The sequence below is a fragment of the Urocampus carinirostris genome, chromosome 3 (genome assembly GCF_059441175.1).
Source record: "Urocampus carinirostris isolate Australia breed hairy pipefish chromosome 3, RoL_Ucar_1.0, whole genome shotgun sequence".
Taxonomy (NCBI): Eukaryota; Metazoa; Chordata; class Actinopteri; order Syngnathiformes; family Syngnathidae; genus Urocampus; species Urocampus carinirostris.
This window is the reverse complement of record NC_142351.1, coordinates 25,929,876-25,946,242: the sequence shown is the minus strand read 5'-3', so window position 1 is coordinate 25,946,242 and position 16,367 is coordinate 25,929,876. Positions and strand designations below refer to the sequence as shown.

The following is a 16,367-nucleotide window of genomic DNA, read 5'->3' as shown; positions in this document are numbered from 1 at the left end:
AGATCAAGAGTTGTGAACGTCGGAGTAGCTAACTTTAAACTTTATACATCAGCCACCCAGAATATACTCTTGAGGATGATGTCATCCAGTTTGTCTTGACAGCACGTCAGTCTTCTTTTTACAACCTTCTTCAGCAGCACCCTTGAAGTTGCTGTAGTCATTATTGTATATACCCAGAGTTGTACAGCATATTCAGAGGTTTGCTTCTTTGCCCATGACCCCCGCTTCTTTCTTAATTCCCGCCAAGAAAGTGCAAGCCCTTGATCATTTGGCTTTGAGCTTGCTGTGGAAATCAATGGGAAAACATGTTTTACCTCCAGCAACACAAGGCTTTCAGGGACAAAAATTTACAAGTGAATTCCTGAGAAATCAATTGGAACAGTTAAATTACATAAAAACAGATGTTTGAGCTGCAGCAGACAAGATGAAAAATGTCCGACATATTTCTGTTCAAGTCATCAATGTGCTTTTCTTTGGCCAAAATACAATTGGTACTAATGGTCAGTTTGGTCTTGAACAAGACTTTGCTCCTCTGTGTCCTTTGGCCCCGCGGGCAGCAACCCCCTTTTGTCTTCTCAATCAAATTCCTCCATTTATGTCCCTCTTTCTCCTTTTTGAAGTCTTCCCTCCGTTGTAAAAATCCAAGCTGGTGTTTTTTGCTGCAGCCTTGGCTGTGAGAAAGGGGGGTCAAATGGGGTGGAGTGTAGGTTAAGTTTGGGCTATCCCTCTGTGCCTTCCATTGAGAATACTGGGGGGAGGTTGGCGTTGTAAAAGTTTGAATTTTAGAGCCTTCCTGTTTTCATTTTATGATTGGCTCTTTTTTAACGGGCAGGGAGCTACAGCTGGTGCAAGTGTGAATAGCTGCCCAAGGTGACTGAGTCCCAATAAAGTGAAGGTCAGCCCGGCCAGGGCCTCCAGCCAGGCTATGGGACTGCCTTTATAGGCCGCCTTACGAGCCGAGGCCTCTATTAAAACCTGGCAGGCCTTTACCAAGGAATTTAGGGCCAGGAAACAAGAGAAAAATAGGGTTTGTGTGTCAGGAGGTGGTGGAATACCAAGTTGAAAGGGGGTTGAAGTTTAAGGGTGACTAATGGGAAAAGTTGAAAAAGGATGCGTAGAGATAGTCTAGTGTTGTTTGTGTGTCAGCACACAGGTCGACAAAGAGTTTAGGATGCATATATTATGTCCTGTGTCCGTCCTGCTCGCATGTGTCAAATACTGTACCTAGACGCAGCGTAAAAAATTCAGCATACAGCGTCTTAAAGTCATGCAACTGATGTCACTTTGTATTGTGTCACTTGCAGCACATTTAATGTGCATTGACTGCTAGCCATGTCTCTGTGTACATATGTGAAATGCGCTCATGAGACAATGTCAAACTGGAATGATCAGTAGCCAGTTTTGACTTGTTCTGTCACCTTGCTTTGTCTACAGATCTGTCAATCAACGACAAAAATAGAAAAACTGTCATTGTTGCACCATTCCTCAGGATCTAAATTGGTTTTCGGAGTTTACATTTGGCAATTTCTGATCCAATATTATTTTTACAGAGCTAGCTTAAAATGTGCTCTTTTACTAAATAAAATTGGGAAAGATTATATATGTACACAACTCACTGGGTGGAAGTAACATTTATCAACATCTGTAGCTGGCTACAGGGATCAAAACAAATCAATCAAAGAACACAAATGCCACTGGCTGTCATTTCATCCTTGAAAGCAATTCTAAACAGTCATCATGCTTCATGTATTCGAATGAGCACATCACTGCCGCAGGACAATGGTTTGTGACATATCACATGCTCATATCCTCTGCTCTTTTTCTTCCTTCTCTCCTCTATAGCGGTGGAGACCCAGAGCACCAGCTCAGAGGAGATGGTGCCCAGTTCTCCATCTCCACCTCCCCCACCTCGTGTCTACAAGCCCTGCTTTGTGTGCCAGGACAAGTCCTCGGGGTATCACTATGGGGTCAGCTCCTGTGAGGGTTGCAAGGTGAGAAGATCTCAATGTCGTAACCCTACTCTACACTTGAGGATTTGTAAAAATTACCAAGGTTTATATTACATCAGTGAATAAAATTGCATAGAAAGAACAAATGTAGAGAAATACATTTTAAAAATCGAAATTATCTTAAAAGGAGAGGGTGGATTGAAATTAAATGTCACGTAATTTGATGGCTTCACTAAAATGGAGAATGTCCCCCCCCCCCCCTTTTTTTTTTTTTGTCTGAATCCTTCCTTATGCTTTAGGGTTTCTTCCGGCGCAGTATTCAAAAGAACATGGTGTACACCTGCCACCGAGACAAGAACTGTCAGATTAACAAGGTCACACGCAACCGCTGCCAGTATTGCAGACTCCAGAAGTGCTTTGAGGTCGGCATGTCCAAGGAAGGTTAGTGCTACAAATCCAGTTTACATTCTAACTCACAAACACATCAAGAATTTATGTTTGGCTGTGAAGAGGGATGGGCATTGGAATACACATCATTCGTTTTTTCCCCTTCCAATGCTCATTAAGATGGATTCAATACGGCTTGGGGGATTTTTCCCCAAAAGCAAATCTCAGAAATAAAATTATGAGTTTGTCTTTTAGCATAGAAAGACCTAAAATGTTTCAATTTATTGAGTTAGGATTAAGTTATCTAAAATGTTGATATTTAGATAGGTGTTAGTGTGATCGTATGGTACACAATACAGATGAAAAACACATTTAACTTGACAAGCAACAAACTGGATTTTATTTTCCGAAAATCTACATTGGTAGGACTAAACAGGGTCCATGTTAGAAGGATGATTAAAGCTAGCCTTTAATGCTTGAGGCCACATCAGCTAAGCTTTTTGTTAATTTCACACACGGCACAAATATGAGCTAAATCCAGGCTGGTGAGATTAAGCAGCTGGAAAATGCATGAATGAACAGTATATCTTCCTATAAACCAAAATGTGAAAAACAGTCAAAACCGTAGTCACAATGAGCACACTAGCTGATGAATTACTGTCTGTTACAGACGCAATATGCTACTCCCCTCAGTTCGTTGGAGGAACAACCCTCTCATGTGCGTAAATAAATGTATAAATAAGAAAATGCCGTACAAATGCATGCTATACGAATAAATCAATATGGTTATTTATTCATATATCTATGCATTGTGTAATTTATTCTGGTATTTATTTTGTTATTAGTCCTCTACAGTATACCGCTCAGCCGCTTGTCAGCAATTATGACACCTAATACAAACACACTACAAAACATGTTGCATTGCCTGCACATGATTTTTGTGTCAAAAATGTCTGTTTTAAAACTGTATTATTTTTTTCCCAATGTGTTTTAGCAAGTTTTAGGATTAAAACTAAATAGCTTTCGATACTGTTGCTATACTGCTATCCCTGTCTTTAAAATCCTTCTCAATTTGTGCAAGTTAATCAGCTCCATTGGAAAGTCAAAACGAACGATTAAAGCGCTCACACTGTGCGTGATTTCTCTTCCTCTGCCCTCCTCTACTGTCAGAGTCATGGGAGCAGCATTCATATCGTGATTGTCAATGTGACTCTAACAGTCATATGACAACGTTCTTTTTTCTGCAACACAGCAAATCCCATTGTGAGTGAGAAATGTATAAAGTTGCCACAGCTTTGACATAATTCACACCATTTGCACAGAGAAAGACAAACACTCCGGCCCCTTACAGAAGTTGAGAGGACGTCCGGGCGCAAATGGCAGTTTGTCGACCCGCGTGCATCCCCTGGGACATGCACATGGGTGTAATGCTTTGCGTGGGATGCACCTTAACACTGGGATCACATTGTGCTTCTGCTATTACTGGATATCCTGAGAGGAAGGAAAGAATGGGAGGAGGCAGAGGAGGGAGAGAGTAGACTGGCCTATCAAATCGATATAGAGATGTACAGGAAGAGAAAGGCGATAAAACACAGATAGTCGAAGTCTGAGCTGTGTTGAAGGAAAAATGCAATGCTGTTAATAATACCTCGGTTGTTAGCGAATTCTGGTTTACCTAGCGTGACACTGGTTGAAACGACACAAAGCATGAGTCTTGTCACATGTGGTCACAAGGGTTTGCTGCAGCCTATGAGTAAATTGCTTTATTTTCTGGCTTTTGTCCCTTCATTTAGCCGTACGCAATGACCGAAACAAGAAGAAGAAAGATGTGAAGGAAGAGGTAGTGCTCCCTGAGAGCTATGAGCTAAGTGGAGAGCTTGAAGAGTTGGTCAATAAAGTCAGCAAAGCTCATCAAGAAACCTTCCCATCACTTGGCCAACTGGGAAAATACACCACCGTAAGTCTCAAAGTCCCCTGAAATGTATTCCTGACAGTCTTTCACATCCTTGCTCCCATTGTGTGTGGTAATACTCAAGTATCATTAACAGTTCCCAAGTTCCATTAGAATACATAAATTCATAGTAGCTTTCACGGTGTTGTGGTGGCCTAACTAATTGAGTTCCCCATTTAGCCATCTGTGAGCCCATCCAAGATTGATGCAACATATAAATAGATTTAATTTTATTGATGGATGTAAAATGTAAATGGGTTGCGGAGGCTCGGAAACACGCTCGATGCAAACAGGGTTGCCCACCGCCTACGCAAAAAGTGGACTGATTTGTCTATGCTTCATGTCTGTCTGTTTTGTTTGTTTGTTTGTTTAGAACTCCAGCTCAGACCACCGTGTCCAGCTTGATCTGGGTCTCTGGGACAAGTTCAGTGAGCTCTCTACCAAATGCATCATCAAAATTGTGGAATTTGCAAAACGGCTGCCAGGATTCACCAGCCTCACAATCGCTGATCAGATCACACTTCTTAAATCTGCCTGCCTGGACATTCTGGTTAGGATCTTTTTCCCACATTTTAATGCCCATTGAATAATCTGACAAGATTTGCTGTTTTCATCTAACAAATACTGGCACCTTCTGGGCTCTGTAGGTATTGAAAGATGACTTGCCTGTTTTATACTGACCTTTTTTAGAAGATCAATTAGAAATTACATCACAGTTTTTGTCTTTTGGAAATACTTTGTTGAAATCAAATAATTAAAAATATAATTAAAAAAAGCAAACCTGCACCCACCTTCTCCTTCTTAGATGCTGAGGATCTGCACACGCTACACTCCAGAGCAGGACACAATGACCTTCTCTGATGGCCTGACTCTGAACCGGACTCAGATGCATAACGCTGGTTTTGGACCGCTGACAGACTTGGTGTTCGCCTTTGCCGGACAGCTCTTACCCCTAGAGATGGATGACACGGAAACTGGTCTCCTTAGCGCCATTTGCCTCATTTGCGGAGGTAATGCATCCTGATTGGTCACTGCAAAAAGCCCCATTATAATGTCAGTTAACTGGAGTAAATAGTTTAAAAGTGCTCTCTTCATTCTTCATCAGATCGCATGGATCTGGAAGAGCCCCAGAAAGTGGATAAGCTGCAAGAGCCTTTGCTTGAGGCTTTAAAGATCTACGCCCGCCGCCGCCGCCCCAACAAGCCCCATATGTTTCCCCGCATGCTCATGAAGATTACGGACCTTAGGGGCATCAGCACCAAGGGTAAAGACATATTATACATTCAAGACAATAGTAATAAAAAATACAAAACCATCTTACGTTAAATACAAAATTAAGTATTTCTTAAATTCCTTATAATTTTTCTCATGTTAAAAGTCAAACTAGCAATCTGAAAGCAAGCTTCACATTTACACAACTTTAAAAAACTTCGAAGGGCAACTCGCTAGTCTATGATGTGAGGCCGAAGACAAGCGTGACATCTAGTGGACAACCTTATGAAGAGCAACAATTAAATCAATGAAAGGCCTTTATTTTCATTATTCAAGTTTACCGAACCCGGAGGGCTTCTCCTTTCAGTGCAGGTAAAACAAATTAAAAAGGTAAAATGTGCAAAGGGATAAGAACGTCAAAACAATCTATATATTAATGACATATGATATGTGCATATTCTCAGTGTCAGTTGTACATAACATTATGTTTATCAACGCTATAGATGGGGTTCAGGGGGGTGATGGCTTTGAGGAAGAAGCTGTTCCTAGTTCTGTTGGTTCTTGCTCTGATGCACCTGTAGTGCCTTCTAGAGGGCAACAGTCCAAAGAGCTAGATGTAACATGTCCTTGAAAATGTTTTGGATTCTGCTAAGGCACCGAGCGGAGTAGATGTCCATTACAAAAGAGAGAAGGCAGGCGTTAATGCACTGTGCTGCTTTCACTGTTCTCTGCAGCCTCCTGTGTCAGTAAAGCTCCCGTACCATGAGCAATCGCCGTTGCTCTGTAACCTCTCAACTTCCTGTCTAGGTCGTTCCTACTGAGGACTCTCAGGAAGTGTAGATACTGCTAGGCCTTTTTAATGATGGCTGTGGTGTTTGTTGTCCAGGAGAGATCATTGGAGATTAGGACCCCCACGAACCTGAATGTGTGGACACTTTCCATACTTGCCGTTAATACAGGGGCACTCTTTTTCTTCCTAAAGTCCTCGATCATCTCCTTCAATTTTTGTGTCCTCAAGGTCCTCCATGTAGTTGTCCACTGTTGACTATCACACTTTTTATTATTATCTTATTGAGAGATACCTTAACAGACTGTTAGGTAAAATAGATGTTTATACATCCTCAAGAATCAAAACCCAGATCAAGGTTTGAGATTTATTGAACTATGTTACGTTCTCGATGTTAAATCATTACACAGATTGATAAGACTCTGCCATATTTTTTAGGTGCGGAACGAGCCATCACTCTGAAGATGGAAATCCCAGGCCCGATGCCGCCTCTGATAAGGGAGATGCTCGAGAACCCGGAGGCTTTCGAGGACCAAACAGAGCGCAACGAAAGCCCGCCGCCGCCGCCACCCCCACTGCCACCAATGCCCCCCACCCTCGTGGTGAAACAGGAGGCCGAGGACGAGGACGACAGCTGGGCCACGGAGAACGGCAGCGAGCCGTCGCCGGAGGAAGAGGATGACGATGAAGATGCAGGCGACGAAGAGAGAGACAGGGGCTCAGACAGCGATGGGGAGCAGTGGGGGGTTCTGGATGCCACTGATGGAGATGGCACTAGGAAAGGCCTTGTAGGGAGGGCTCAGTGAGACGGCCATTTCATACACACGCACTGATTGATGACATGCACAGCGATCACCTCACTCCATCTTCCACCTCAATAAAAAGAGCTGGCCTTCTCGCCCTCCAACCACGCCCCCTCTTCCCCACCACACAAACACACACTCACACCAAACCCATACCACGCACGGGCATTCCGATGTCCTCCACAGTGGATCCTTATATGAGTTCAGAAGCGTTAAACTGTGGCCCACTCGCTTCATGACAAATTAACTCCAGACACATCAAGCAAAGGAGAGATGACATTAAAAAAACACACACACACACACACACACACACACACACACACACACACACACTCTCCTGTCAAGGCCAACGCGGGATGTTCATGACAAAAAGAAGCAAAGCTCTCACGTCTCCACTATTGTTCCGATCTTTAGAGGACAAAGCACATTTCTCGAAAAAAAAACATGTACATCGCAAAACCAAATCACATTATGTTAGCCTTTTTTTGTGAATATTTTATTTTCTCAATTTATGAAAGACCATATGTACGTATATATTTACCATTATAGTTTTTTTCGGGTTTTTATCGTCATTATTTCGGAGAAATTTTCTGAGAGGGAACGTAAAATGCAGGCTGGGTCTTACGTAACAGTTCAACGTTTTTCTTTTTCCTTCTATGCAGAGCAGCGGAGGGGGACAGGGATACACTGTTGCCGACAGTGATAATCAAATCATGAGGATTGTTTGACAAACTGGCAGCAATTTATTTTGCGCTTCCTTTTTCTGTTCTGCCTAGTTTGAATTCAATGTTGTGCCAAAGTTAGCGGAAATTTCCAGTTTATGACTGGCGGGAGGAGGGTGCCAAACGGCAGCAATTTGTACTCATATTCTTGTTTCAGCTGTCGTGGGTTTACACCTGAAGGTATATGTAGCACTTTTTTTTTTTACATAAAACACTCATTGGCATGTTTTACCGACAATACAATCAACCTCAGAGCCCTCTCTAATTAGACATACTGACGTGGAAGGGGCGCAAACTAAAAACTAAAGGAAGAAAAAACACGGCAAATCAGCACACATATGCAAGTGAAAACCAGGAAAAATATTACGAAGATATTTTGGAATAAGACTCAGGGCTTTTCGGTGAGGACCAAACACTAGTTGCTTGCAAGCGCTAGGAACAGGCAATATTTAAAAGTGTGTATTATTGACCCTGTTTTCATTAGCTGGACCCCTTTGAGTGTACACAGAAGGTGACATAGAAATCCAAGCAGGTCGCATGGATGCCAGCGCAACATCTGGCATATTGTTTGCCCGACCTCTGCTCAGGCTGTCATCCATGCAACACGCTGCTTTCTCATCCCCAAAAGCCATCATTATATCATAATTTCTTGTGTATATCCTCTCTTCTCTTTAAATGTGTAGGAGTATGTGTTCTTATGTATCATTTTTATATTGCCAAAATGTCTTATTTGGCAATTAGTGGTGGGAAAAGCAGCTGATATGCAGAATTTTACTTTCTTCCTTCACTTTTAAGCAATATGAACTGTAGCGACGAGACAAAAGGGCCCATAACTTGAATGTGGGCGGGTCTCCTCATTATCAGTTGTGTGTGTGTGTGTGTGTGTGTGTGTGTGTGTGTGTGTGTGTGTGTGTGTGTGTGTGTGTGTGTGTGTGTGTGTGTGTGAAGCCCGAAATTATTCATTTACCTCAGCAACATTCTTCAATTGTGATTTTCTTTTTTAGTTGTTGAAGGCAGATTATTAGCTGAAAGTGACTCAAAAGTTGTTTTTTTCAAATCAATATTAACAATTTCTCTTCCCCATTCATTGCCGGAAGTTGTGCATCAGTTAATGTCAAACCGAAAGCCTTAGCAGGACTTAAAGACAAGTAAGCTCAAATATAAGGGAAGAAAACGGTTTTACAGGTAAAATGCCTTAGAATACAGAGAAGTGAAAATGAACACCAGTTGTTTGATTAAATGATGCATGGCTTGTGATTTGAAGCCCTTTCACACTAGACTATGGGCAATAATAAAATTGCTTATCCGACCTTTGACGCAAAGGTGATGCATTTTATGCAAAAAATAATGTTATTTTGATGCAGAAATTTCTTACCAAGAAGTAGGATGTCTGATTAACAACAAGCACTCCACTACCCTGTCAAACTGACTACTTCTGTGCTGTTTAAAGACCAGATGTGGTCGGACATCGAAGTACTTATTTACAATCCACTTTTCAAATGTATTTTACTTGATACACATTTTTTTATTGTACTACGTTCATGTGCATGGCTGAGAAAAATATCTCAGTCAAGTGTTTTTATAGTCGTATGTACCCTGTTGTTTTCACAAGACAAGGGGATGCAAGAATGTGCTGGAAATTTCCATATAGTTGATGGAGCAGGAAAACACTTAAGCTGTGTTTTTCGTGATGATTCGGCATATGGTGAATAACTCCAAATAGTTACTTAAGCACTTTTATACTTTAATGGCGTTTTTGTTTTAAATTAAAGGTAAGACTGATGAAAGATTATTGGGCAATTATTACTTCATGTAAAACTGGATTATTTTTTTACATTTACTTTTTGTTTATTTAACATTTACAACTGTAATTGTAGATTATGCTTTCACTAAACTGCATCATTTTTAAATGCTGTGGAAGCTCAATCAATCCATTAAGATATTTTTAAAGTGTAAAGAAAAATGTGACAAAGACACTGCTGTCCAGATATAAATTCACATTAATTCCTCTGGAAAAGGTTGCAGTGAGATGAATAATTTTGGGCTAACTGTGCGCAAGCGTGTTTTCAGCAATAGGATGTCCGCTGTTACGGTGCTGTCACACACTCAAGTCTCTTTGTGTGTTGACTCTCTGCTGGGCTGTTACCATGTTAACATAATGTTGATGCAGGCCGAAAATTTGAGATGATGCCGTTTTCATCATTCTATTTTTCAACATGGCCAAATTGTTGTGTACCCATTGTTTATGTCAACTCTTGTTATACAAAGAAAAGCCATATAAACAGTAAGAGGCACAATAAACTACTTTTGTGACATTCTCTGACCTTTTTTTTTAAATATAAAAACATTTTACTCATTAGTATAACTTTACTTATATTTTAGGTAGTTAAAACTTTAAAAAACGAATTGGTTTGTTGCAAATCACACCTTTGAAAGACAATGCCATTGTGCTCGTGCTAGATCCATCCACCCAATCAATCAAGCGATTAAACACTAAACGTTCAGGGACCTGCGGTTCATGGCCAGTATAGCATGTAAGAGGATTTGATGTGGCCCTTGACCAAAATCCATCAATCTCTATCTTCTATTGCCCACTTTATATTATAGAGCTGCTGGTGAGCTGTAGTACAACTAAGCAGTATAGGAGACAGACTACACAACTAGATTGTTTACAAGCATTTAATCAGAGTTTGGTAGAGGAGCCACAAAATTTAATTGAGTAGAAGTACTGTTACTTCAGAATAATATGACTCAAGTACAAATATAACGTTACTTCATTGAAAGCAAAAAAGTACTTGGTGAAAAAAACTACACATAAGTGCTGAGTAACTTTAGCAACATCTTATGTGGTGTTGTTTTTTAAACAACCATTCAATCAGATCATCAAAGTCCATCCAATCAACACTAAATTACAAGTCTATCTAATTGTAAGTCTGTGTACTTAGACGGGTGAACCCTCTATAGATTAAAATTATATATGTATCTATGCATATTATATGTGAGGCTACAGCTATATTCACTGTGCATACAGTACAGTAAATACTAAAAACGTTCCTAACACTGCTCACAAGTGTCACCTGATAACTGTAACTGGTCAAATCTAATTAAAAGATACGAGGTCTCTGACAAAATAAATGCTCCTTAGCAGAGACAGACGGACGGAATGTGTTCATGTAGCCCAATGAAGCAGAGTAAGAGTACACTTTCCTATTCATAAATCTACTCAATTAAAGTAAGAAGTATAATAATTGAAAAATACTCCTAGAACAGGGGTCTCCAACGTTGGGCCCGCGTGGACCAGGGTGCCTCCTACGGACAGCTGAGGTGCACGCGCAGCTGTTCGGAAAATAGCTCACCAGTGCTGCGACATTGTGATTTTCTAATAAAATGATTTTTATAAGTGGTTGACCGAGTCCATTTAACTTTAAATACTTAATCTGATAATAACATAGTAATAACACAATAAATTGTTTTTTTAAAAATGCATGTCAAACTGGGTGCCCTTTGCGCTAATTAGTAACAAAAAGTAGTTTTCGGCTTGAAAGATTTTGGAGACATCTGTCCTAGGAGTACAAAATGTCCCAAAACGTACTCAAGTGAATGAAACGGAGTAAATGTAAATCGTTACTACCCACGTCTGTTGTTAAAACAACATAATATAAGAACAAATATAATTTGTATACTATTGCATTCTATTGTTCTACAAATGGTCTCTGACCCAAGGGGTGCTGAGTAATAAAGGAGGACATACTTTTTCTTCATTCAATGTTCAAATCAAGGTCCGGGTCGCGCGATAAGACAGGTAAAAAAAAAAGTGCTGGATGAGCAGTTCATTTGAAGATTTTATTACGATAAAACAACTGATACAAATAAAACAGAATATCCTGGGCTTGTGTGTACAGAACAAGACTGATAGTTTCACAAGTGCGCTTTCAAAATGGCCGACTATGGTTTATATACCAAAGGGGCAGAACACAGCGGGCTATGACAAGAACGAAACGAAAGTCAGTAGAGTGGTAAAATTCCAAATCTCAGTCCTAAACCAGTCCTTTGTCCAGACTGTTTCTAGCTATTACCGTTTAAACTCAATGACGTCTAACTTCCATGTGGAACACTGTAGAGACTAAATAACCACTGAATGAATGGATATATCAATGAGTTTGGTGATTATATTACAAAGTAAAGAACTAAACGTTCTTTATAATATCAATCATGAGGTAGATTTGTCACGGCTAAATGAGATGATAGAAATGACTGAAATAATAAAAAGCTGGAATAGCTGAAACCTAATAAAGATTGGCGATATATATATATATATATATATATATATATATATATATATATATATATATATATATATATATATATATATATATATATATATATACAGTGCATCCGGAAAGTATTCACAGCGCTTCACATTTTCCACATTTTGTTATGTTACAGCCTCATTCCAAATTGTATTAGTTTAATCTCTTATCTCAAAATTCTACACAAAATACTCCATTATGACAATGTGAAAACGTTTTTTTTTTTTTACTTTTTTGAATGTATTAAAAATAGAAAACTAAGAAATCACATTTACATAAGTATTCACAGCCTTTGCCATGAAGCTCAAAATTGAGCTCAGGTGCATCTTTTTTCCACTGATCATCCTTGAGATCTTTCTACAGCTTAATTGGAGTCCACCTGCAGTAAATTCAGTTGATTGGACATGATTTGGAAAGGCACACACCTGTCTATATAAGGTCCCACAGTTGAGTGTGCATGTCAGAGCACAAACACCAAGCATGAAGTCAAAAGAACTGTCTGTAGACCTGCGAGACAGGATTGTCTTGAGGCACAAATCTGGGGAAGGATACAGAAAAATTTCGGCTGCTTTGAAGGTCCCAATGAGCACAGTGGCCTCCATTATTAGTAAATGGAAGACATTTGGAACCACCAGGACTCTTCCTAGAGCTGGTCGGCCTTCTAAACTGAGCGATCGGGGAAGAAGGGCCTTAGTCAGGGAGGTGACCAAGAACCCGATGGTCACTCTGTCAGAGCTCCAGCGTTCCTCTGTGGAGAGAGGAGAACCTTCCAGAAGGACAACCATCTCTGCAGCAATCCACCAATCAGGCCTGTATGGTAGAGTGGCCAGACGAAAGCCACTCCTTATTAAAAGTAACATGGAAGCCCATCTGGAATTTGCCAAAAAGCACCTGAATGACTCTCAGACCATGAGAAACAAAATTCTCTGGTCTGTTGAGACAAAGATTGAACTCTTTGGTGTGAATGCCAGGCGTCATGTTTGGAGGAAACCAGGCACCGCTCATCCCCAGGCCAATACCATCCCTACAGCAAAGCATGGTGGTGGCAGCATCATGCTGTGGGGATGTTTTTTAGCAGCAGGAACTGGCAGACTATTCAGGATAGAAGGAAAAATGAATGCAGCAATATATAGAGATATCCTGGATGAAAACCTGCTCCAAAGCGCTCTTGACCTCAGGCTGGGGCGAAGGTTCATTTTTCAGCAGGACAACGACCCAAAGCACACAGCCAAGATCTCAAAAGATTAGCTTCAGAACCACTCCGTGAATGTCCTGGAGTGGCCCAGCCAGAGTCCAGACTTGAATCCGATCGAACATCTCTGGAGAGATCTGAAAATGGCTGTGCACAAACGTCTCCCATCCAACCTGATTGAGCTTGAGACTTATTGCAAAGAAGAATGGGCAAAACTGCCTAAAGATAGGTGTGCTAAACTTGTGGGACCATATTCAAAAAGACTTGAGGCTGTATTTGCTGCCAAAGGTGGATCAACAAAGTACTAAGCAAAGGCTGTGAATACTTATGTAAATGTGATTTCTTATTTTTCTATTTTTAATGAATTCAAAAAGAGTAAAAAAAAAAACGTTTTCACATTGTCATAATGGAGTATTTTGTGTAGTATTTTGAGATAAGAGATTAAATTAATACAATTTGGAATGAGGCTGTAACATAACAAAATGTGGAAAAAGTGAAGCGCTGTGAATACTTTCCGGATGCACTGTATATATAGGGCAGCACGGCGTTGCAGTGGTTAGCGCATGTGCGGCACAGTTCTGAGGTCGAGAGATCAAACTCCCTGTGTGGAGTTTGCATGTTCCCCCTGTGCTTGCGTGGGTTTCCTCCGGCCACTCCGGTTTCCTCCCACATTCCAAAAACATGCTTGTTAGGTTAATTGGACGGTCCAAATTGTCCCTGGGAGTGAATGAGCGAATGAGTTGTCTGTCCCTGTGTACCCTACGATTGGCTGGCAACCAGTTCAGGGTGTCCCCTGCCCACTGCCCGAAGATAGCTGGAATGGGCTCCAACACCCCCGCGACCCTACTGAGTATAAGCGCTGCAAATAATGGATGGATGGAAATATATATATATATATATATATATATATATATATATATATAATGTATATCATTTGGTGAGTGAAGAAATAGGCTCAGAATTAACGCAATCCGACCCTCGGACACGCTTCAAAGCCTTTCCGATGATAGTGCGCTGTTCGCTGCCTGAAATGAGACCCAGAGATTGCCTCATTTAACCCTAATCCCGGCACCACACACTTTTCTCTAGTGTATTGGATTTCGTTTGTACATTATTGAGCATTTGTTGTTGTAATGTGTTGAATGTTTAATAACAGACAAAAAAGAGCTTTGAACGCCATATTTCAAATGTCAATCACAATAATAATGAGTTGAACTTTCTGGGCTACACCCAGCCTACTACATGAGTTGTCCGAATGTTGTCACCAATGTTGGAAATTAGTTTTTTTTCAGTAACGAAGAATCTAGCTAATTATTATTTTCGCCATTACAATGTTGTTATTTTACTGACGGTCAAATGAGGTATGTTACTTTAAAATAAGAGATCCTGTTTCAAACTAAATGCGACTTGTATGTGATCTCCTTCTATGAATCTCTTGTATGAAGGCCACATCTGTCCTACATGCGCAGAAGAGGACACGTGGTGTCACACGCAATGCGCTCAGTGATACCAGATGTACCCATGGATGCTAACGGTGGAGCATTACAAGCTATTTGAAAGGTATTGTGCATCGGGTGGCTGAACAGAGTTATCCAAAAAACCCTTTCTCCTCATCGAACGCCCTCTTGTGTTTTCGCCCACTACGGTTATTGATTTCCCCTGCCCATCAATGATGTGCAGGCCGCATGTATGCTTCTTGTGACGTCCGTTCACACAGAAGTCACATTCCAAAAGATTTAGGACCATATATGACAATGGCCTGGGTCTTGTGTGAAAAAAAACAGATATGTGCCGTTCAGACACACTTCAACAGATCTGATACAGGTCACGTCGGTGCTAAACAAATCTGATTTTTTTTTACGATATTAATTTACCTTTTTCTTTTGTTTTTAACAAAATACTTGAAGTACAGAACCGTAGTCAGTTTAAGATTAATATTTCTCACTTTATATCGTTTACAGCTGATGATGCCCAACTGAGTTCAAAGAGCCATTATATATGAGCGCGCCTATCTGCTTTAATCTTACTTTTTTCATCGGCGTTCTGGCCACTTAGCGCAATAGGCTGGATGAAAGGAGATGTTTTTGTTAGGTGCGGGGTTAGTGATTTCCCCCATGTGCGGGTTGTTTTCATTTATTTGAGGATGAAAATGATGAAATTAAGGAAAGGGCTGTTTTAAATCGAGTCCAAATGCCAACCCAAACACCAAAAAAGATGATTTTTTTTTTAGCGCGTCTAAGAGAAACATGTATACGGCAGACCAGCAGCTTGACAGAGTCTGCAAGGATGAGTTCAGACATTATGGCCGTTGTCTACTTCCGGGTGTTTGCGTGACGTCACAAGAAACGGCCAAGCCTGCTTACCTTCCAGTGACGTTAATGTTTATGCAGCACAACCAGAGACTCTACAATTTCCTATCAAAGTAACCAAATACATTTAATGTTGGTTGAATTGCATAACAGAACCTTGCAAACAATAATAGCAAGCATATTTGCTATTTAGAACAACTTACTTATGAAGTAAAGAACGAAGTGTTTTGTTTCCAAGAATTGCACTTCTCGACACGTCTTCGTTTTAAATGAGACGTGATGTTTTCATACTTCAACTCTTGAGTTGTTTAAAGCAACATTTTGTTTTGTTTCGTTTTGTTTTTATCACACGCGCAGCTGTACTCGAATTACATCGGAGGGTTTCTCCGGGACAGCCACCATTGGAGAGAAATCCGGAAGTTTCTGTGACGTCACGGTGAAAAATTGCGTAAGACTATTTTTAAGGTCAAATTTAGAATAAATACATTTCTGAATGAACGATTTAAATGAAGTCTTCTAATTTGTTTTACAAATATCTTTGATTTTACAAAACACATCATTTAAAGTACATTTTCCACATTAATCTTTTAAACCTGCGAGTGTGAGGTCCAGCAGGCATTTTCAAGTTTTGCCACTAGAGGGAAGTCGTGCACTGTGTCTTGGTCCCCTGATTGTGAGTGGGGAGGAAAAAAGAGCTGCATGGGTGCTAAGGTCATGTGGAGAAGTGGGCGCAGCGGCTCATAAA

General features: G+C 40.5%; 1 protein-coding gene and 1 long non-coding RNA gene across 3 annotated transcripts in view; one reads left to right on the top strand and one right to left on the bottom strand.

Moving 5' to 3' along the window:
* rarga (retinoic acid receptor gamma a) overlaps positions 1-10,126 on the top strand; it is an 84,046-nt gene extending 73,920 nt beyond the window's left edge. For both annotated transcript variants that reach the window (XM_088331242.1, XM_088331243.1), the window contains 7 exons: positions 1,843-1,991; positions 2,249-2,390; positions 4,130-4,293; positions 4,661-4,837; positions 5,093-5,297; positions 5,393-5,551; positions 6,725-10,126. In XM_088331242.1, the coding sequence (XP_088187368.1) occupies positions 1,843-1,991; positions 2,249-2,390; positions 4,130-4,293; positions 4,661-4,837; positions 5,093-5,297; positions 5,393-5,551; positions 6,725-7,092 (1,364 nt within the window). In that variant the 3' untranslated portion in view covers positions 7,093-10,126. The remainder of the gene's footprint in view (positions 1-1,842; positions 1,992-2,248; positions 2,391-4,129; positions 4,294-4,660; positions 4,838-5,092; positions 5,298-5,392; positions 5,552-6,724) is intronic.
* LOC148369295 (uncharacterized) lies at positions 5,085-15,982 on the bottom strand. Its single transcript, XR_015849996.1, has 3 exons — positions 15,826-15,982; positions 15,677-15,727; positions 5,085-5,239 (listed from the first exon to the last, which is right to left on the bottom strand). It is a non-coding gene; the product is annotated as an uncharacterized LOC148369295 (long non-coding RNA).
* Positions 15,983-16,367: the final 385 nt, after the last annotated feature.